The following is a 23,265-nucleotide window of genomic DNA, read 5'->3' on the forward strand; positions in this document are numbered from 1 at the left end:
AGAGACTGTGTGGCAGTAGAGTCATCATTTTTGGCTATTATTGAGCAGTAAGTTTATGGTAGAATGTGTTTTTATTTTTAAAGTTATACATTTCTTTAAAATAAACTTGGTTTATTTTAAATTATTTCCTTGCATATCCTCATTGTTTAATATTGTTAATACTACTTTGCTTTCTTGCATAAACACTTCCTGAAGAGTGTTTTTATTAGTAATTCCTTAGAATAGGGATCTCTATGGACAGCACTTCAGAAGGCAATGATTGCAATCATTATTTGAATGGCACAGTCATTTTAAATTGTGCTGTCATTAATTGCAAAGATGAAAGCTTCTTAGTTGTATCTATCTGATCTCTGACATTTCTGAGATGGCATAGGCTATAGTTTTAAATTTTACTCTGATAGAAAGCCTTCTAGTGTCTACTGTTTAAATCAAAGCTTCTGATTTTAACATAACATAGGCTGAACGTAAACATAGGTTTAATGTGCTTGAAAATGTTCATGATTGTCTAGTGCTTACATTGCTCTTTGTGCCTTAGTGGGTTTTTTTGATTTTTTTGGATAGGGTTTTTCCTCCTGACATTTTCAAAAATAAGGGACACTGTGACAGGGCCTATAATTTAAAGGGCAAATAAAAACAACCTGAGATGGATAACACATAGTTTATCAATGCTCTGAATAACATCTTTGCTGGTTTTTAGCTTGATTCATAAATGTAATATAGAAGAATTTGAGTGGGTCAGTGCGTATATACATTCTGGAATCATGGGTTTGAAATGCAAAGGTTTGTTTTTATTATTTTTGATCTTGTAAAAGTGCTATACAACATTTAATTTACCTTTTTAAAGTTCACTTGCTTCTTATTACTTTCCCAAAGTAAATATTTTATTTGACTTCCAAGTTTTTATTTCTGTGGAAAACAGACAAGATTACCCAATACTGTTCACTTAGCCCTGCTTGATATACCCTCTACCAAGACCATTTAGGTATTGTTTGGCTTTCTGTGTGTGGAACACCCATACAATACAACTTTAAGATCCCACAGAGGTCTGTTTACCTATTACTGCCTAGGAAGAAGATATCATAACTTGTAGGTCACGGGCCAGATTCTCAGCTGGTGTAAAATGCCATACCTCCACTGACTTCATTGGGTCTACATGAATTTATACCACATGAGGATCTAGACCCACATTTCTATCCAAAACTTTTGTTACAAGTCACCCTGAGATTACTATAACTGAAAATATTAAAGAACAAAATATTTTTTCCAGTTTCTTTACTTTATACATGTGACAGGAATTTGACAACATATAGTTAGGGCCCTACCAAATTCACAGCCATGAAAAACGCGTCACGGACCGTGAAATCTGATCTTTTGTGTGCTTTTACCCTATACTACGCAGATTTCACAGTGGAGACCGGCGTTTCTCAAATTGGGGGTCCTGACCCAAAAGGGAATTGGGGGGGGGGGTCACAAGATTATTTGGGGGGGGGGTCACGGTATTGTCACCCTTACTTCTGCGCTGCCTTCAGAGCTGGACAGCTGGAGAGTGGCGGCTATTGGCTGGGCGCCCAGCTCTCAAGGTAACGCCCCACCTGCAGCAGCGCAGAAGTAAGGGTGGCAATACCATACCATGCCACCCTTCTTTTTTTAAAGAATTAGTGAATTAAAAAAAATTCAGATTGACCTTTTAAAAATCTCAGGGCACTTTTCAGCAGACTCTGAACAAAACATTTGTTTCATTACTAATCTTCTCAGAATTCTAATGTACAAAGCTGTGTGCAGACAACACAACAGCTATTGGGCTCTTCAAAAAAATTATCTCACTCTTACTGCAGTACTAATACCTAACTCAGTACTTAAGATATCCCAAAATTATTTTACAAAGTATGAAAAATGCTAACTAAAATCAGATTATATTCTTTTGGGCTGAATTCTGCCCTGTTCAATCCCATTGATTGCAGTCAGGGCAGAATTTGTACCAGTACATATATTTTTGAAACTTCACGTTTCTTGCACTGATGAAAGATTACCATTGACTTCAGTGAACTTTGGATTAGATCATATAAGCATAGTTTATATGTTAATAATGCATTAGATTTATAGCTGCAGAAGAAACTTTGAATTTGAAGTGGCATGTAAAAGGCTTCTAATAGTTACTAAATTCTGAGTCCCAATTTGTAAATTATAAATATCCTGACCTTCTTTACACTTTATCAACAGTTGTAGCAACAGAAGAAGTCGTGACTGCAGAATCTGTGGATGGTGCAATTCAGCAAGTTGTCAGTTCTGGAGGTCAACAAGTTATTACTATAGTTACAGATGGCATTCAGCTTAGTAATCTCCATTCAATTCCAACCAGTGGAATAGGTCAGCCAATCATTGTGACCATGCCAGATGGACAGCAAGGTGAGTGGAAACAAGATGCTCAATGTGAACTTCAAGAATAATTTTAGTTTAAAATATTGATAGTTCAGGAAAATGTGGGACTTTTTACATGATCTGTTTCTGTGTACAGCAGATAGAATTGACATTTGCTGTATGCAGTGAATTATTTCTCTAGATATGCTGCGGTTGAGTGAGATGCCATTTGAATTGCATTTTTCTGTAGATGTGCAAGTTGACTAAAATGGATCAAAAATAGACTATGGGGGGAAAATAAAATTTAAGAAATTAATTTAATCAGTGAGATTTGAGTATGTAAATATATTAAGAAAAGAGTGGGGGAGGAAGAAAAATTTCTAAGGTATAAGGAGGAGAGAGATAAGATGTTGAAGGGAAAGATGATGATTGTCTGACTTATCTCTATCAACCCGGGTTGTTAGAAACTCAGTATCAAAAATAGAAAATCTAGAACACCAACAATAAAACAGCATTTCAGTAGTTAGGACCCTTCTTCAGAGGAACTCAGGCAGAAAAGTGGGATGCAGAATTTGAGGACCCAATGCCAGGAGTAGCGTTTGCATACCGTGGCGATTTGCTCTATGAGGATCCTCTTTGGACTCCAGGATACCCAGGACTTTTGAGGGTGGTCTGGGAGAGGAGCAGGGGCACAGCTGGCGGAATCATGAATACACATTGTACCCACTGGAGCAAGAGTACATTTACTGTGGGGAGCTATTGCTGCCCTGATGCTGCAATTATGGTTGTGGAGTTTTGTGTAAATATTTCCTGTAACAGCTACTCCTGATGGAAATGATTGCTTTCTTGGTTTCCCATCATCAGATCATCCCTTGGGATTCCCAATGCAGAGCTTGGCTTCTTAAAGCCATGCACTGTGGTCCAGGATTTGGTCCACAGTCTGGGCAGATATAGCCATTTATCACGAAACATGAATCTATACAGTTACTAATTGAACTGACCTTTAGAAGAGCACATAGCCAACCAAATGAATATTTAGGAAATGTGTACACAATGATGTAGTATAAATATGACGATAATTTTCTCAGGGGTAGGGAACTGCTAGATTTTTTTTCAAATTGCCTAAATGATTGACCTCAAAAATAGAAGCCATCTTACTTTTCACAAATTATTTAAAAGGAGATAGTCTTGTAGCTGAAGCACAGAATTGTGAGTAGGGAGATCTAGTTTCTGTTCCCAGCCCTGCCACACAGATTTTCTCTGTGACCTTGTGACTGGTCACTTAATGTATGTGACTTGTTAACCCATGAGTACAATGGGGTTGATGATACCTAATCATCATCCCTGCTGTGTTGTGAACCTAAATTTAAAAAAGAACTTTGAAATCTCTAATAGAAGATGCAGTAAAAGTTGTAGTATAACATTTTGAACTTAATGAGTATTTCATTGAGCTGTGGTTTTTCTGTTGGAAAAGCTGGCTTTTCCATTTACTCTTGGAAGTAGAATTTTACATATTAGTTTTATGTAATGTAAATACTGGCCCTTGTATTCATATTTATCTATATACATATGTTTTTATTGAAGTATTAACAGTACCAGCAACAGACATTGCTGAAGAAACTGTGATCAGTGAAGAACCACCAATCAAGAGGCAGTGCATTGAGATTGTTGAAAATCGTGTGGAATCTGCAGAAATAGAAGTAAGGAGTCTATTACCTGATGTGTTTTAACTAGAATTTTCAAAACTGAATGTTTTGTTGTTTCTTGTTTTATAGCTGAGTTTCTGTGCAGCCACAGAATGAAGATAACTTGTTTGTATTCCCATATCCTTTGTTAGTTTATATCAGAACTTGTGTTTTACAAAATTGCTATAGGAAGTGGATAGCATATCTATGTTCAATCCTCAGGGTGCCCATTTGTGCATATAGATGTCACTTATTTTTGCACTTGGTTAATTTTTTTCTTTTAATGTCACCGGTAAATTCCTAAAACTAGATACTGATATATCATCATCTGATATGACTTTTCATAACCATGAATGAGAATAATGTCCTTTCATCTCTCTCTTAAAAAACACATTTGTCTTGATTACTGAAAATATATCATGATTTTACCATTAATGACATCTAGGTAAGATATTTAATGAGTGAAAGCACAAAACAATAAGATTCTATCTTGCTGTTATAAAAAGCGTCAAATTTTTACCATTTTTTTTTTGACTGTGTGCGCAGAAATATGAATAAAGCATCTAATGGCACTATCTGGTATACTGAAATTTTGGTACGAAAGTCCTAACTTAAAATAAAAGTGAGATCTATCCTTTTCTTATATAAATTTATTTATTTAATACCAAAACATTTTTCTGCAATCCACAATTGTGCATTGGCAACCTCTTTACTACTTGCTCTATCCCTGCAACTTACTTTGATTGAAAGTCTATGAAAACTGCTACCTACCCTGATTAGACTGTAAATGCCAAATTATTTTGTTTCTGTGAACCTTACAGTATTTTGTTTCACAAATGTATTTCTTCTAGTTTTGTTATATTGAATACTGTTTTGTGCCTCATTATTGTACAGTGTGTGGAAGGATACCTCATGCATGACTAATAGCTATAATTAGCATATTTCCTCAATGACTTTTTCTTTCCATAATATATCACATGAAGTGCATTCTGTCTTTAGTTGTGCGATCATTACAGACTATCAATAGAGCTGAGATTTTCTTGCTGCACTTTTTTTAATGTATGATTTATAATAAAAACAAAACTTCTGTTCACATTCTTTTAAAAATCTGCCTGAATTTTTCTTAGTAAAGAAAATTATAATTCCTTGATCTCAATAACTTAATAGATTTATTAGTTAGAGACAAAAAACAGATTGATTGATTAAAAATGAATCAATTCATTTCTAAATACAGTAGGTCGGCATGGTAATATAAATACTTTTTTAAAGTGACACTGTTAGCTTAAGTCATATATTTTAAACACGCCTTTTTAACAATGTTACTAAAAATACTTAATAGATTTTTTTTTAAGTGTTTCACTTATGTTTTCAAAAAATTTAAGTATCAAGGTAAATTTAGGCCTTGATTATGAAATGAGGTGTACAGGCAGATCTCTGCACCTGCACAGAACTCTGACTTTGGGGGACAGGACCACAGGGGTTTGATTGCATCCATTTTATTGCAGGATTGGGAATTAGTGTTCAGGGTCCCTTTAAGCTACTTCATGCTGTTGTCAAAGCTTGAGAGCAGAAGCTGATAAATGCTTGAAACAAGAAAAGAAAAGAACCTAATATCTGAAGATAACTTTCATCTTTTCGTGAATTTAATGTTGCAAACGTCCTTATCATTGCCTTCAGTTATTTGATAGATTTTTAAATAAAAGGGGGTAACATTATTTAAGGCTAATAACCGCTTTCTTCACCATTTTAAGTTCTTAGCACATCTATATACTATGGGCTTTATTTCTGAAATCTTTATGTAAACCAAACTCCCTTTGACTTCAATGAGAAACTTTCCTGTTTAGTGGTTGCAGGATGAGGACTTTGGTTAATTTTTTCAGTTTGACTTCTGAGCTCTCATAAGAGTGTATTAATCAAAGTTTGAATTGCTAGGAATACAGCTCACTTAACTATAGTTTTGTGAAGAATGTCCAAACATTTTTAAAAATACTTAATAAGTGGCAAAATTTAACTTACATAAACTTTTATTTTTTGAATGCTCGAGTTAAATATTGACTTCCATCCATAACTTACCGTAATATATTAATTTACAATGATTCATATTCTCCATTGAGTTTGACTTCCACTTTTCCCAGAGTAGCTTGGGAAAAGTGTGACATATATATTAGAAACACCAAGCAAATGGAATTATCATTTCATAAGTCTTTTTAATTGAATTTTGTCATAAGTTCATCTTAAAGGATCACATTTCTTCTTTTTTTATCAATTGTTAAATATTACCTGACATTTTCCATTATTTCTAATTATACACAGCACTATCTGTGCTGCCCATAATAACACCTAATACAACTCTAACCGAACAAAATACTCTCTGTAAAAATACAAAAATTGGCAATGGGGATTATGGGGCATTTGTAGTTAGTGAAACTACCTCTAACTCACTTTTTTTCTTTTAAATTTAAGTCTCTCTTTAAAATACAGCCAGACTTCAGATGAATACTTGTATAAAATATTGTACAGTAAGAAAAACACTTTATCTCAGGGAAACTGTGAGAATGAACTATCTGCCTACTCAAAACCACTACCATCCATATCTTCTGTAGCGATTCCTAGCACTGATGTGGTTCCTTTCAGTTCCCAGTCATTCTGTCTCTGGTAGACAGCTTTATGCAGTTTCTCTTCTTTTTTTCTGGTGAGATTTTTCCTTTCCCCCCCCCTTTCTCCGTGTTCTGTCTCAGAAAGAATGTAACCACTGTGCTTCAATTGCATATATGCAGCATACAGGGTGGTGATATGAGTTCCTCACTCAGGAGCAAGTCCCCCTGTAGTCTATCCAAATTAGAAAAGGCTCTCCTGTTCACTTCAGCCATCTACACTTAAGGGAAGTATTCTAAAACTGGGTTCTTCATCAGGTGGACTTGTTTGTTGGGATTAGAGATCAACAATTCTTTCTCTGTTGTACCAAGTATTGGGACCCCCATGTTTGGAGGGTGAATGCCCTCTCATTCAACTATCTGGGGGCCTGGATGTAGGTATTGGATTCCCCCCACTTACAGCAAGATGGCCAGGAATATATCAAGAGGTTTCAAGCAAAGATTATTCTAAGTGCTCTCTTCTGAATCTGAAGGTCTTGGTTCTCCAGTGTGCTTCAAAAATCCATCTTCAGCCCATAGCCTCTCTCATTCTTCAGGGATCAGCTGTATCTGTATTTAGTTCTTCACCTGAATCTGTCGAGGTTAAAGTTAACAGCCAGAAGGTTGAAGCTACAGTCCTTTAGCCACTGTACTTGGTGCAAGTTTTAGAAATTCCAGCCACTCAAAGCATCCTTGAGATCTTACTTAGCTACAATTATTTGTAGTTTCAAATGTCAGCCGTTGGAGCTCTAAACCTGATTAACGGTTGATATACCCTTCCTGTACATCCTCATGTCTTCTACTTCCACAGAGCTGTCAGCTGTTTAAGATCACGTATCAGAAAGTATCTGATGGCTTGTTGGTGTTTTACTTTTGAACCTCTGTGCTCATACCAGAGTTCTTTTTAAACCCATGAGTGAATCTTGTTTATATTTCATAGCAATCAAAGTTATCTTTCTTGTGGAAATCATCCTGTTAGAAGTGTGAGTTGGTCTGAGTCCTTTCCTGCAAGGAGCTATTCTTTGAGTGCTTGCTCATGTTGATTCCATTCTCGGTGTCCATGCGCCCACATGCATAGTCGTCGGAGATTTTTGCCTTAGCGGTATCTGTAGGGTCAGCTATGGCGCCCCCTTGAGTGCCACGCTCATGCACTGGTATATCAGGCACTGCCAACCCTACGCCCTCTCAGTTCCATCTTACCACCCGTGATGGTCAGAGCGCCTCATCTAGCATTGCAAGAGCATTAGCAGTTTTTTACACCTCTTTGTTTATCTTCTTTGTGTATATAGTGTGTAGGTACTTAGTTAGCCATTAAATTAAGTGTTAGGTTATTTGGTAGTTAGAGTCCCGGCTGGGACTTCGCCCCGGAGTGGGGCATGCCCCGTTCTCCTGGCTTCAAACCATGCTTGTCACGCAACAGGCTGATGCCTGTTAGTGACCCCCACGACAGCTGTTTGAAGTGCTAGGGGGAGTCCCATAGAAAGGTCAAGTGCAGAATCTGTAAAAACTTTTGCCCTAGCACCCGAAAGGAGCGGGATATCCGCTTGAGTGCCCTCCTGATGGAGGCTGTGCTTCGTCCTGCATTGGAGCCCTCTTGCTCGGACCCCACGCCAAGCACCTCGGCATCTGTGCGGAGCGCATCATTGGCACCATGCTCCGCCTGGCACCTTTCCCCCTTACGAGTGCCTAAGAAGCGCAAAAGAAGAAGAACCCCCTGGCACCAGAGGTAAAGGGGCTTCGGGCAAAGGACCTATGTCAGGCCATGTGCCCACCCCGGGGCTTCATGGGTGTACTCATAGGGTAGTGGAGCACTCTCGGTCCCCATCTCCGCAGCCTAGGACTCCGGCATCACACCCTTGGTCTCCGGTCAGAAGGCCCAGGTCCCCAACGCCGCGCTCTCCGCCTACGAGGCATGGGAGATGAGTTGAAGCACTGGTCTCCATACCCCTGGTACCAGCAAGCTTCCCACCAAAGATCTCAGGTTACCTTCGCCTAGATAGTCTCCCAGATGTCAGTCCCCACCGGGACGGGATCGCTCCCTATCATGGCACCGGTCTCCAACTCCCTGGTACCGCTCGTCGATCAGGCACCGATCCTCTCCCTCGTCTCACCGGTTGCCAACCAGGGTCAGTTGGCAGACTCAGGCCTCGATGGCTCTGCTCTGGTCGCCGGAAGTGCAATGGTCCGAGTTGGACTGGGAGTTCAGCCCAAGGGGGTGATTCGCCGCCGACCCACAAGACCGGTGCAGCATCTGCAGCGGTGGCGTGGCAGCAGTGACAGTAGCCCACTCAATATCCATACTGGAACCTGTCGGGCGTGCCCATAATACCGGTCCCATATTCCCACCAGTCTTCCCTGTCTGCCTTGGACAAGCCACTGCCGGCACCAGAATTGGAACACAGCACCGAATCCGACGTGGGGGCAGTGCAGCAGGCTCCAACATCTATGGAGCCGTCCCCGGAGATGGAAGGGGAACCCGTCCCTTCCCCAGCAGTGCCTTCGTCGTTGTCATCTCTGGACAAAGTGGTGGCGGGTCCCTCCCAAACGGGCAGTCCCCCCGATGACTTCAAGGAGCACCAGGCCCTCCTTAAAAGGGTGACTACCAATTTGAACTTAAAAGTTTAAGGAGTTCGCAGAGGGGTGCGACGACCTCTTTAATGTTATATGCTCCTCCACCCTGGCCCGGGTCACACTGCCCATCTACCCAGGGGCCTTTAAGATTGCCAAATGGCTGTGGCAGACCCCCTCTTCCATTCCGTTTACTTCTAAGAAGGCGGAAAAGGCGAGGCCAATGGGGGCTGTGGGAAGGGCGGCCAGTACATCCCTCAGCCTGCGCTGCTTCCCGCAGTCCCCATTGGCCTGGAGCGGCGAACCGCGGCCAGTGGGAGCCACGATCAGCCGAACCTGCGGACAGGGCAGGTAAACAAACCGGCCCGGCTCGCCAGGGGCTTTCCCTATCAAGCGGCGGACCGGCTTTGAGAATCACTGTCCCAGGAGATGCAGGCCACCATTCAGAGCCTGCCGTTTGAGGGGGCTGGGCTCTTCTTTGAGCTCACGGTGGACCTCATCTCGTGAATGCAAGCCCACCCTCTCGGCACTGCTCACACGTGCCTGCGATTGTTGGGCCTACATGGCACCCTGTACTTACATGGTCCAGCACATGCGGCTCCGCCTCAGGCCCCTGCAGGCGTGGCTGGCGTCGGTCTACGTCCCCAACAGACAGCATGGATTGTGTGGTCAGGGTCCCAGACCACGTACTGTCGTCACTCATCTGGTGGCAGAATCCTGCATTGGTGTTGGAGGGAGTTCCCTTCGTGGCTCCATCCCCTTCGATGACCCTCATCTCTGGTGCCTCGGACCTGGGGCGGGGAGCCTATTTGGGCGATCTTAGCACGCAAGGTCGTTGGTCAAGTCACGATCACTCCTTACACACAATGTCAGGGAGCTCAGAGCGGTTCACCTGGCCTGCTAAGCCTTCCTACCTCACATAGAAAGCCCAGTGGTCCAGGTCCTGGCAGACAATACAGCAGCTATGTTCTATATCAACAAGCAAGGCGGAGCCAGATCGTCTGCCCTTTGCCAAGAAACCTTCAGGCTCTGGGACTTCTGTGTACAATATGACATCTATCTCGTAGCCGTACACCTCCACAGGGCCAGGAATGCTTTGGCAGATCGCCTCAGCAGGACCTTTTCGTCTCACCACGAGTGGTCCTTCCATCTGGAAGTGGTCAGCATCATCATCCAGAGGTGGGGGACTCCCCAGGTGAACTTGTTCGCATCCAGGCAGAACAGGAAATGCCACGTTTTCTGCTCTATTCGGGGGATTGACAGAGGCTCCCTGTCGGATGCTTTTCTGCTCCAGTGGTCGGGGGCTCTGTTGTACGCCTTCCACCCAGTGCCATTAATTCACAGGGCGAAGATAAAGCCGGACAGGGTGAAGGTGATCTTCATAGCGCCAGGTTGGCCATGCTAGCACTGGTTTGGCACACTTCCGTACTTTTCAGTGGCTGCTCCGTTACAGCTACTGCTCAGGCCGGACCTGCTGTCCCAAACCCACTGCAGTCTTCTGCATCTGAACCTCGTGGCACTGCACCTGACAGCTTGGCTGCTGCATGATTAAATTTAGAGGATCAGGAGTGCTTGGCCAGTGTCCAACAGATCCTGTTGGGCAGCAGAAAGCCCTCCACCAGAGCGATCTATCTGGCCAAATGGACGTGGTTTGCTTGTTGGACCTCTGATAAAGGCATTCGGCCTGAGCGGGCCTTGTTGCAGTTAACACTGGACTACCTTCTGCATCTACCTTCTGTCCCCCTTTCATCTATCAAGATCCACTTGGCCTTCCATCCGCCACTCAAGGGTAGGTTGGTTTTTGCCCAGGACGTGACTACCAGGTGCTTCAAGGGCCTCGAGTGCCTGTACCCGCACATCAGGGACTCTGTTCCTCCATGGGACCTGAATCTTGTGCTGTTGCGGATCGCGGGATCCCCCTTCGAGCTTCTGGCTTCCTTCTCTTTTGTTCTCCTTTCTTGGAAGGTCGCATTCTTGGTTGCAATAACATCTGCCCGCCGGTCTCTGAGATTCGGGTGCTCACCTTGAAACCGCCCTATAGGGTCTTTTACAAAGACAAGGTCCAGCTGCGGCCACACCTGGCTTTCCTGCCCAAGGTGGTCTCACAGTTTCATATGGGCCAGGACATTTACTTACCTGTCTTTTTTTCCAAAGCCGCATAAGTTGGAGGAGGACCGTAGGTTGCATTCCCTAGATGTCAGGAGGGCGCTACCCTTCTATATTGAAAGGACCAAGCCATTCTGCAAGTCGACGCAATTGTTCGTGGTGGTGGCCAACAGGATGAAAGGTCATCCAGTGTCTGCTCAAAGAATTTCTTCTTGGATCACTGCCTGCATTCATTGCTGCTACGATCAGGCAAAGGTGCCACCTCCAGCGATTGTAAACGCCCACTCAAGCCTCTTCGGCAGCTTTCTTAGCCCAAGTGCCTGTCCAGGACATCTGTAGAGCGGCCACCTGGTCGTCCATCCACACGTTCACGTCCCATTACGCACTTAACCAACAGGCCTGGGACGATGCTGGCTTCGGTAAAGCAGTACTGCAAGCCGCTAGACTGAATTCCAAGCCTACGTCTGAGGATACTGCTTGTGAGTCACCTAGAATGGAATCAACATGAGCAGGCACTGGAAGAAAAAAACACGGTTATCTACCTTTCGTAACTGTTGTTCTCCGAAATGTGTTGCTCATGTCCATTCCAATACCCGCCCGCCTACCCCTCTGTCCGGCAAGATGGATCCAAGAGGGGTAGGGCTGGTGGCGCCTAATATACCAGCGCAAGAGCGCGGCACTCAAGGGGGCACCACAGCAGACCATACCAATACTGCTAAGGCAGAAATCTCCGATTACTGTGCACGTGGGTGCATGTGCACACCTAGAATGGAATGGACATGAGTAACACATCTCGAAGAACAACAGCTACGAAAGGTAGATAACCATTTTTTTTTCTCTGTTTCTTCTAAAAGAAGACTAGTGGAATTCACATCCAAGATATATTCTCTATTTCCTCTTAATCAAGAAATCCAGTCTTCTCAAAGAAGTGATTCTTCTCTCCTTTTATGTACTGTATAGCCGTGGCAGAAGCATGATGTTGTCTTTTTGATTTAGGGCTGCACCAGGAAAGGTTTTAAAGCATCTATTTGCAGAGGAGTCAAGGCTGCCATAATAAATCCTGCATAAGTTTAAGTCTCATCTATCAAGAATCCATGTGCATTCTACAAGATCTCTAGCACCTTCATGACGGAAGAAAAGATCTGCCGATGAAGACATCTGTGAAGATCCTCCTTTAGGGCTTGCTTCATTCTTATGCCATAGGTTTTCTTCAACCTGTCTGCTCTGTTTATTTATGTTCCTTAAAAAATATTTTTCATGTGTATATAGTATTTATCTTTTCCAGTACCCTCCCTTTCTGTTTTCTTCTACTTGCTGCTTCCCAGGAGTAGCTGCAGATTGGCGTTTTCTGTGTCATTGTTCTTGTATTTTTCAATTTTGGAAATAATCCAAGTTGTAAGTAAATTGTATTCTCTAATAAGCAGACTTGACTTTAGGCTCAGACAACGTTAGAAAAAACTGATTTAGTTAAAAGCAAGGAATTTTCATTTATGTGGATTGTTTCATATTAGAGGAAGCTTGGTATGCTATCTTATGTTTTCAAGGTTTGTATGTGTACAGTAGCTACCAGTAAAATATTTAAAATTCTTATCTTCACTTAAAAGAATTGCTGTTTTAATTTAAATAGTACAAAGCTCTGAATAAGATAAAATTACCTATTTCTGAACCCAGATCTAACTCCTTTTTGTAAAATAATCTTGCATTTCTCAGACATGTAATTCTAAGCAGTATGTAGATATTTATTGTGCAAAAAAATCCTTTCCAAATAAGAGGAAGATTTTGTTCTTTTTCCCCATCAAATTCCTGAACATCACAGTTTTGACATTCCTTTGTACCAGAAGACTAATCTACCATAAAGCAAAAAGTTTAACTCTACTTTTATATTATTTTTTTCGTATTATTCCTTTATTACTGACATAGTTTTTTTTTTTTAATTTAAGCATTTAAAATAGTACACACCATCAGATCTTCCATTTACTTTAGAGATTGGTGTATCTGCATTTTATGTCTCATTCCCCTCCATTAGCTACATAAGCACACTTTATGTGGAGACTTTTTAAAAAGACAATTTCTTACTCAGTAGATTTGTTCCTTTTATTTAGAGTCAAGTGTGTTTGCTTTAGTTAATCCAGATCTATAGCAGTATAACTAAGAGCAGAATTTAGCTCCTAAATAAGCTTATGCTTCCCCTATTTCCACTGCAGAAAAATATACCTGTGGGAGAGAGGTGAATTCAGTTCTCATCTTGCATCATCAGCTCACTAAGTTCCAGTTGTGGAATCTCTTTTTAGTGGTGATAATTACAAGCCAGAAAGAACATATTTGATTTTCAGACTTCAGGTTGAGTTTGCAGCTGTGGCAGTTAGAAAAGTCATCTTTTCACTAATAAACTGAGAAAATTTGATCTTGGATGTGCCTGAGGCACAAACTTGTACCCCACAGTGCTAACTTCACTTTATACTTTTTTAGAGTATAATTGCACTTTGCATGTCCTGTGACGTGAATTTAAATATTTATTTTGCAAAAGGCAATTATAATTGGCCAGTCCAATTGTTGGATAGGTTGATTTACTATTAAACCATTCACATGGTGTCTTACAAGGCAGCGTTCTGATTCCGAAGACGATAAACTTAGAAGTTGAATGCCAAATTATCTTGTCAAGTGAGTGATCCAGATCATCACCATTTAAGATGGAGCACTCATTTTATTCGTGCATACTCCAACTGAGACAGACCTATTGATTTTAACAACGAGGAGGCCTTATGGTACCTTAGAGACTAACGAATTTATTTGGGCATAAGCTTTCGTGGGCTATAACCCACTTCATCAGATGCTGGTGAAGTGGGTTCTAGCCCACGAAAGCTTATGCCCAAATAAATGTGTTAGTCTCTAAGGTGCCACAAGGACTCCTCGTTGTTTTTGCTGATACGGACTAACATGGCTACCACTCTGAAACCTATTGATTTTTAGCTTCCCTTTCAGCCCAGTGTTCAAAACTGTGTAAAGCCCCATATAAAGCAACTACAATATATGTAGTTTATTTTCTTCTCTATTTTGATGACTAACATTTATGAAACTTAATAAAATCTCTCCACCCATTGTTTCTGCTACACAGATGCTAACATTAGCACTGATCAGTTACCTTTGTCATTATACTCTGACATATTCAGCACCACATGTGACAGCTAAGGTAGCTCTAGCATTGGGGACAGGAGGAAGCGGAAGGCATACTATGTGTATTATATTTATTTAACATTTTTAGGTACTAATCATGCAAACCGGTGAGGAGTAGGGTTACTGAGCTGAGAAAGAAAAGTATATTATTAAGTATTATAGAAAAGTATTTCAGACCTGCTTGAGGTCTGAAATGGTAATACGGTTTTGAGCTGCTAGAGTGAAGGAGAAAGCATGAGGGAGTATGGTGATAATGTCTTTGTCTTATTTGATAGACCAAAATTTTCCTGAGGGATAGCTTGGCAGCTTCATTTTCTGAGAGTCTTGCTTCCACAACTACTACTTCGTGATTAAAGTGAAAAGAGTGATTGAATCAGAAATTGGCTTATCCATAAAAGTATGGTGCACTTATTTTAATAAGATGGCTTCTGCTTGAGTGAAGATCAAAACAAAGCTATTTTCCAAGGCAGTCATTTTTCAATAGGATGCAGTTTGTCACGGTGGCTCTTCTGCATCAAACAACATGGCAGCGTCTACATCATTAATAGCTGAGTACAATAGAAATACATTCAGCTATGTTTCCTAGGACACAGGAAATGTCTCCTGCTTTGAAATGAAGTGTCTCACTTTGCCTTGAAACCATTCTGTGACATCATATTTAAATATAGCAGATGCAAGGTATGCCAGACAATTGGTTTGTAGGATGGCCAACTATAATTCACTTTACACAAATTTTAAAAAATAAATCTAGCCAAACACTTGTTAATTCATAAAAGTACAGTGTCCTTTTGGAAAAAAATCCAAAATATTCTTATAGTCAGTGACTGAAACGAATGAGAATATAGAAGTTGGATAATTGTATTGTGAGCAGCCATCACTTTACAGCATGGAGAGCCATTAGTTAAAATGTTAAAATTACACTATCCAATTGGCTGAATAGAAATAAAGAGCATGGTCTTACTCCCATTGAAGTCAGTAAGAATTTTGTCATCAATGGGAAGCAGATCACACTCAATGTAATTGTAATGGAGCTTTGTTGTATTATAATAGTATTTGATTGGCATGCTTCTGCTTTTGTCTCCCAAGTTTATTTTCCATAAAAGCCTGGTTGTCATTTATAGTGAGGAGCAGCAAGCTACTGTTAGCTGATGACATTAAATTCTGATCAAACTAACTGTATATAGTAAGCGCTGTCAAATGCACACGCTGGCAGGGCAGGGGGGAGGGAAGAAAAAAATATTTTTCTCTAATTCCTTTTAGTTACAGTAATCTTAAGGGATAATTCTAGGCAAAATTTCCTTGTAACAATACTAGGTTTAAAAAAATATTCAAACAAGATTTAAGGTGTCCGAGTCCCTTTTAAATTATTTAGTAGATTAAAAATGTACTTCTGATGGGATGAAAAACAGTTACCTCATTAGAATGCAGTGTTCATTAGTTGTTCAGTGTACACACACAGCCAGCACACTCTTTTATTTGATCACCTATTGTAGTCTGAAATATGACTCGAAGTAATCTTGTGAATTTCCATGTTTGTTGTATCTCATTAATTTCTAAATCAGATTGCTCACTTTACAAGTAAAATAGGTTTTTCCCATTAGCTGTGGATCTGAAAGTCAAGCTGTGTCCCTTCTGGTTTCTGCATTGTTGCCAGAAATAAAGATTCTGCAACTGGAACTTAGCCTCTGTCCTACAGCTGCATCTGTGTGGGCAAACCCCTGTGCCTGCATGGATGCAAATGCATGATGGGCCCTTAGTTAAGAATTTCATTGATGAGCAAACTTTTTCTCCCTCCAGTTAGAGATGTATCTATTGTAAGGTGGAAACCCCCTATTTCACCTCACTGGGGGAAAGAATAGGTTGTCAGTCTAATGGCAAAAGTTACTTTTATCATGATGTAGGAGAATTGGTCCCTGGAAGTTCTATTTCTATGCTGACTTGTCCATTTCTAATTCTATACACGCTCGTAGTGGGAAACTTGCTTGGATATGAACTGTGTATTGATTTTTTTTAAAGAAGTTTGAACTTTTTAAAAAATAATTCAGATTCTGGAAACTGAGTTGGACAACTGTGCCTAAATATTCAACATATTTTCCAAAGATTGCTTTTTTCCCTGAGAAAATGTCATAAGAGCATACTCTTAAAGAGAGAGTATTTTTTGGTATATTTGCACTTTAAATCTTGTGAGCAATTGTCTGGCCCAATCTTTCATTGTTTACTTACACAAGTATTTAAGTGAGAGTTTTGCCTGAGTAAACTGCAGGACTGGACCTCCTAGCTTCTGATTCTGTGTATGATGCCTTATACCTTGGCTGTCCAAAAACTGCCATTTTATCTTGCACTTAACATGCATTTGACAAAACATTGCTGTTTTGTTTTTAATAGGAGAGAGAAACTCTACAGAAACAGCTGGATGAGGCAAATCGAGAAGCACAAAAGTATCGACAGCAGCTTCTAAAGAAAGAGCAAGAAGCAGAGGCCTATCGGCAGAAATTAGAGGCAATGACCCGTCTCCAGACTAATAAAGAAGCTGTTTAAATATTGAAATGGACATATTGCAAAGTTTGTTACTTTCAGTCAAGAAAACTGCAGTACAATCTTGAACTGTACACTGTATAGGTACAGAAATGGGATTACACAATAGCAAAGATGCTACAGGTTGATAACTGGACTTAAGCCATGAGCTCTGATGAATTTCTTGTAACATAAAAGCTGAATTTAGAAATTGTGAAAAGTATTTAAAATGAAATACTGTAAATAGTTGTTTTTTTTACAGTTCCAAAGTGAGTTGATAAATCTTTTTGAAGGGATCCAGAAACACAAGAAGCCAATGTTTTTGTGAAATTTTGGATTTTAGTATAAATCTAATTTCTGAAAAACAGAACAGTTTTAAGGGTGATGTTGCTGATTAAGATTGACAGTTTGAAAATGAATTATGTGACAAAATGAATTAATAGTTATTCCTATAAGGAACAACTTAGACCCGATGGAAATCTTTGTACAACTTTAAGTAGTTGTCTTAGATTTTCTGAAAACCCTTGTTTTAGAAAGTGAAAATTTTATATTTAATTTCCAATATATCCAAGTAGATTTACATGTATATGAAGCTAATATTTTTTAAACTTTTCAGTTTGTACATATGCTGCATGTTTTTATAATTTCTACTCACATCTTGCATAGATATTTTTCAGCAAAGATGAGGGAAATTGAGAGGAAAAAATGTTTAGCCTAAATGTCATTTGAAGTAAGCTAGCAGCCAGTTTTATTGTGAATGGTATATTTCTTGGAAGAATGTAATTTGTAAAAATAAAAAAAACCTTAATTTACGTAATACAGACATTATTTGAAAATGCTGACAGTGGGGGGCATTGAAACTTCACTTTTCTGTGTGTCTTATAAATTTCATGTGTAAACATTTTTAAAGTACAGAAGTATGAAAGACTGTCTCCACAGGAACCCACATAGCAATTCCTTTAAAATATTCTTATTAAGCTGTTTCCCCAATAATCTTCAGATTATCTCAAGGACACATTTTATAAACAGACTTTTGCATTTAAATTATGCACCTGGACCTGAAAGTTTGATGTTGTTTTGGTGCTCTTGTTATCTACCATCATTGTGCTTCACTGTGATAAATGTGTCTGTCTGTGCAGTGATCTGTACGAATACTTAGCATTTATATAGTGCTTTACATCTTCAAAGTGTTGTATAATCAGTAAAGAATTAATCATCACTATGTCCCCTATGGTATGGACATTATTGTCCCCATTTTACAACTGATGTAAGCGTGACACAGAGAGGTTAAGTGATTTGCCCAAGGCCACATAAGTCAGTGGCAGACCCGGGAATAGAACTCAGGAGTTCCTGGCTCCTACTCCCGTCCTTAGGTCACGCTGCCTTAAGACTGTTCGATGCCGTGTTACATTCAACTTTGAACTATTGTGCGGATTCCTTTTTTGTAAAACATAACTTGTCTTTTATTTGTGCTTTGCTTTGTCTTTCCATGTTTCACTGCTTTTATGATATTGTTTATATAAACTTAAAGTCTAGTTTACCTATACTGTATTCAAAGGCATTGCCCTTAAAACTGTACTCTGGCCTACTTTTTCTATTTTACAATTAAATATCTTTTCCACATATTCACGGTGTAGAATCCAATACATTTAAATTGTTTTATATGTACATTAAAAGATCTGAATTTTTATCATGGTTCTGAACAATATGAAAACACTCTGTTACACACTAGGTGTTAAGAATGTCCTTTGGGGTGGGGTGAGGTGTGTGGGAAGAGTGAGGAGAGAATTGAATTGGCAAAATGTAAATTCTGTAATCCATTCATTTATCATGAGAAAAAGCTCTAACTGGTATTTTGCAAGAGTTTTAATATAGCAAAAGGGCTTAAGAAGAATATATATAAGGCAATTTAGCTGCTCTTTGGAAACACTTTAAGTATTTAGTGGCTACTGTGAATAATAGTTACTTAGATTTCACTAAGAAAAGTGCCTTCAATATACTCCTGCACGGGGCTTGACAGAAATGTGTTGTGCAATATTTCTAAGTACACAGCATGGAGGCTAGAGCTAGAAAAAGCAGCCCTACAGACTTCAGTTAGACAACTCGTGATTAAGGACTGCACGACTTAACCTGTGTCTTGCAATGTATGCAAAAGAATAACTCCTTGTACCTGTAAACACATCCAAACCTTCCATTGTCCCAGAGCTTGGCTACCAGCACCTAGATATGACAAGGATTGGTGCTATATAAGTACTAAGGCCCTGTCCATGTTAGAAAAGTCTATTGTGTAATATCAATAGATTGTTAGTGCTGCATTGCTGTCTTGATACATGTCCCAGAGTTGTTCTTCAAGTAGTGTCCCTATGAGTGCTCCAGTTCAGGTGTGCTTACGCCTTGATTGGAAACTTGGTGGTAGTGCCCATTGTGTCCTACACATCCTCATGCCCTGCACTGAGGACATATAGGGTTGCCTGGGCAAACCTACCTTCACAGTCAGAGAGAGAGTGCTAATGTGTCCACTTTACTATTCAAAGCTTGTCCTTAGTCTAATTATTTTCTTTCTTTTCCTTTAATTTAATTTTATGCTTATTTCATTTTGTAGAGGGATTTGTTCTATAATCCCTTCACCTCTAGGGGGGCTTTTTCTTTTGAGATCCACTGTCCTGAGTTTCAGTTGTTGCTTGACTTGCCAGGAAGCTGTCCTGATCAGTGACTGGCACTCCTGGTGTATCTATAGTTTGGGGGAAACTTATATCCCTCAGAAGTGTACTATCTGTTCAGCTTTTAAAAGCAGAGCCAGGAAGAATTGAGAAGTAAAACTTAAGCTCTTAATGATGTAGTTTTATCTCCATCTGGCCTTGGATCCAGGCATCAGCCTCTGAGAGACCATAGTGCCCTGTCAACATCTGCACTCACCCAGACTTACTCAGGAGAGATCCTTGGGAGGACTCATTCTCATTTTTAAAGAGTCTGCTTTGAGAAAGCCTCAGTCTTCTCAAAGTAAGACCATGTTGGAGACCTCAAGTCCTGCTCTAGGTACTACTGAGGCCCCAGGCTCTGTCAGTGTTGACCCTGTGCATGGAGCTCCAAGCTTTTCTAAGGCTAAATGCACCAAACATGCCTCAGTATCGATATCTTGCATCATATTGCAGAAGCAGGACACTGCAGCAAAGGAGTTTAAGCCCTCTACTTCTAAAAGGGTGATACCTACAGCTCCCTCAGTAGCCTCCATAACTAAGCCAGCCACCAAGACATCCTCAGTACTGGGCATATGTCACACTTCTCATACTGTCACAAATCCTCCTAAGCCATCTTCGTCAGAGCCAGCTACTTCCATCGTATGAGACTTATCAGAGCAGTCTATGCCTGTGGTACCAACTGTGGAAACTTGCCATGTGCCAACAAGCCCAGTACCACAGGAATTCAGATACTCCAGGGACTTACTCATATTAGATGAGCTGGAGTCTCCCCTGCTAGTGGTTACTGAATATCTATTGGTACGTGAGTGACACAGTCACCAAGACTGGACCTTTCCTCAGTACCATTCGATTCTCCAACCCTCTGAGAGTGGTAGAGTTCCTCCTTCAGATGAGGAGTTCTCTTCTGACTTCCAAATCTCAGTGCAGGGTTCCCATATTCACCAAAAGGACCTCCCTCCTGACACTTTTGGGGAAAGAGAGGAGTTATACCCAGGACTAACCCACATCCTTTCGCACTGGTTCAATCATCATTGGGTGCCACTCCCATGCCTTATGAACTCTCTCTCTGGCCATATTGGGATCCTTAGGCTGCATGTCAACACCAATTTTCACAAGTCCCTTGTCTTTCATGTGGCAACCACATAAGGAGACATTCTCCTACCCCATCTATCCCTCCTCCATTACCTCAAGTGCAGGAATCCTTTGAAGAGCAAGAGGCCAAAGCAGATAAGGAAGCTTTTCTGCAAATATCTCCCCATCATCTCCGGATGAGATGGTAATGCCTCCTCCAGCTTTTCTGGCTGATGATTTCAGACAATTTCAGGACTGAATGAAATGTATGCAGACTCTTTACAGATCCCCTTAGAGGAGGTTAGAGAGTCGTAGCATAAGCTCCTGAACATTCTTCAGTGGACTTCCTCTGCTTGAGTTGCCTTGCCAATTAATGAGGCCCTGTTGGACCCTGCCAAGATCATCTGGCAGAGCCCAGCAACAATACCACCGACCTGCAAGAGTGCCAATAAAAAATATTATGGCCTGGCTAAGGACTCTGAACTTTTATTTTCCTATCCTGCACCTAACTTTCTGGTTATGGAAGCAGTGAATGAACATGGCAAGCAGCACCATGTAAAATCTACACCTGATGCTAAGGAACAAAAATATCTTGACCTATTTGGCTGTAAGAACTACTTGTCTGACACTTCAGTTTAGGATCACAAATTACCAGACTTTTAGAGCAAAACATAACCATACACATTATTCTACCACCTTTATTGAGCATCTGCTGACAGAACATCACGAGCAACGTCAGTCTATTATTAACAAGGGCCAACTGTTAACTAGGACCTCACCAAGGGCCCTTTAGCCACAGTTGATACTGTGTCTCACTCCATTTCTACAGCAGTGGTCATGCATAGAACATCCTTACTCCAGCTGTCTGAGTTCCCAAGAGAGGTCCAAAACAAGGTCAAGGTCCTCCCCTTTGATGGACTAAAACTTTTTGTGGAAAGCACCGACAAATCCTTGCAGGAATTCCAGGGCCCCTTGGAGATCCCCACAAGCAAGCAAATGAAAGTTTAGCAGATCACATCTGGCACAGAGATCCCATCCTGCTCCATTTTCAGTATTTCAGAGACCCACATCACTGCCCAGAAAGAAGCCAAGGTTTCAAAGAAATAGAACACCCTCTTCCTCTGCATACATCACTCAGCCTTCATCATCATAATCAAAACAACAGTTTTGATGGACAGGTCAAGAGTCTGGAACAACCCCACACCACGGAGCTGCACTATACAATTCTACGTGCCTTCCCCCCCCCCACATCTTTGGAGGTCCTCTTTCCCGCTCTCAATCCGCATGATAGCAGTTTTCCAACACTCATTTGTCCAATGTAGTTATACGATTGAATGGCTCCATCAATTTTACCTCCCTGCCCCCCCCCCGACCCGCCTCTCTTCCCCATCCCTTTTCAGGGACCCTCTCACAAGCACTTGCTGAAACAGGAAATGGACTCCCTTTTAAACTTAGGAGGCACAAAACCAGTTTCATCTCAACACAGGGGCAGGGCTTTTACTCCAAGTATTTTCAGGTCCTCCAAAAATGCGGGAGTGGAGACCGATTCTAGATCTAAGACTACTAAACAACTTCATGTAAACACAAAAATTCAGGATGGTGATTCTTGTAGCTATAATTCCATCATTGGAACCAAAGGATTGATTCTCAGCCTTCAGGATGCATATTTTCATGTCATGGTTCACCCTATGCCAGTGGTTCCCAAACTTTAACAACCTGTGAATCCCTTTCACTAAAATGTCAAGTCTCGCAAACCCCCTCCTAAAAATTAATATTTCTAGGGATATTCTCCTTGACCTGAGTATAAATTATAAAAGCAGTGATCTTGGAAACATAAAATTTGTTTTATGACATGCTTATTACACACTATTTATTATTAATTATCATTTATCGTGACTATTTTTATTACATTATGAAAACGGCAACACAATTCCAAGCTCTCACTTTCGTAGCTTGTGTCACTTTGAATAGGCATGTTATAAGACAAGGCTCCTAGGTTTCATCAAGGAGTATCAGATGTGAAACAGCAGGAAGGTATTTAAGAAGCCAACTCAGCGTTCCTCCTACACAAGCATTCAGGTCTTGAGCAGTCCAGGCAAACAATGCACATTACAACAAAGCTTAAACTTGTTCTTCATAATAATTTTAAAAACAATACTAGCTGCCTATTTAATTTTAAAAACAGCAAAAAATATCCACCTCCCTTTCCATTTCTTATAAGGAGTCTTGAAGTTTAAATCTCCTCAGTGTGATAGAGATGCTTGCTTTGATCTGCTTAGCTCTTGAAAGTCCAGGAGCTCTGGGCTGCTGGCCCCGTGCTGCCCGGGGTCCCTAGGGACAGCTCTGTCCGCCATTAGGGAATTTTTCCCCGAGAACCCCCTGTAACATTTTGCGAACCCCCAGGGGTTCACGAACCCCAGTTTGGGAACCATTGCCCTATGCACAAGAGATTCCTTT

General features: G+C 40.7%; 1 protein-coding gene across 1 annotated transcript in view; it reads left to right on the forward strand.

Moving 5' to 3' along the window:
• The window catches only part of GABPB1 (GA binding protein transcription factor subunit beta 1), a 47,831-nt gene extending 29,173 nt beyond the window's left edge, over nt 1-18,658 (forward strand). Inside the window, exons 7-9 of the mRNA XM_065411534.1 lie at nt 2,221-2,406; nt 3,943-4,058; nt 16,910-18,658. Of these exons, the coding sequence (XP_065267606.1) occupies nt 2,221-2,406; nt 3,943-4,058; nt 16,910-17,062 (455 nt within the window). The 3' untranslated portion in view covers nt 17,063-18,658. The remainder of the gene's footprint in view (nt 1-2,220; nt 2,407-3,942; nt 4,059-16,909) is intronic.
• Nucleotides 18,659-23,265: the final 4,607 nt, after the last annotated feature.

Source organism: Emys orbicularis, chromosome 10, assembly GCF_028017835.1.
Source record: "Emys orbicularis isolate rEmyOrb1 chromosome 10, rEmyOrb1.hap1, whole genome shotgun sequence".
NCBI lineage: Eukaryota > Metazoa > Chordata > Testudines > Emydidae > Emys > Emys orbicularis.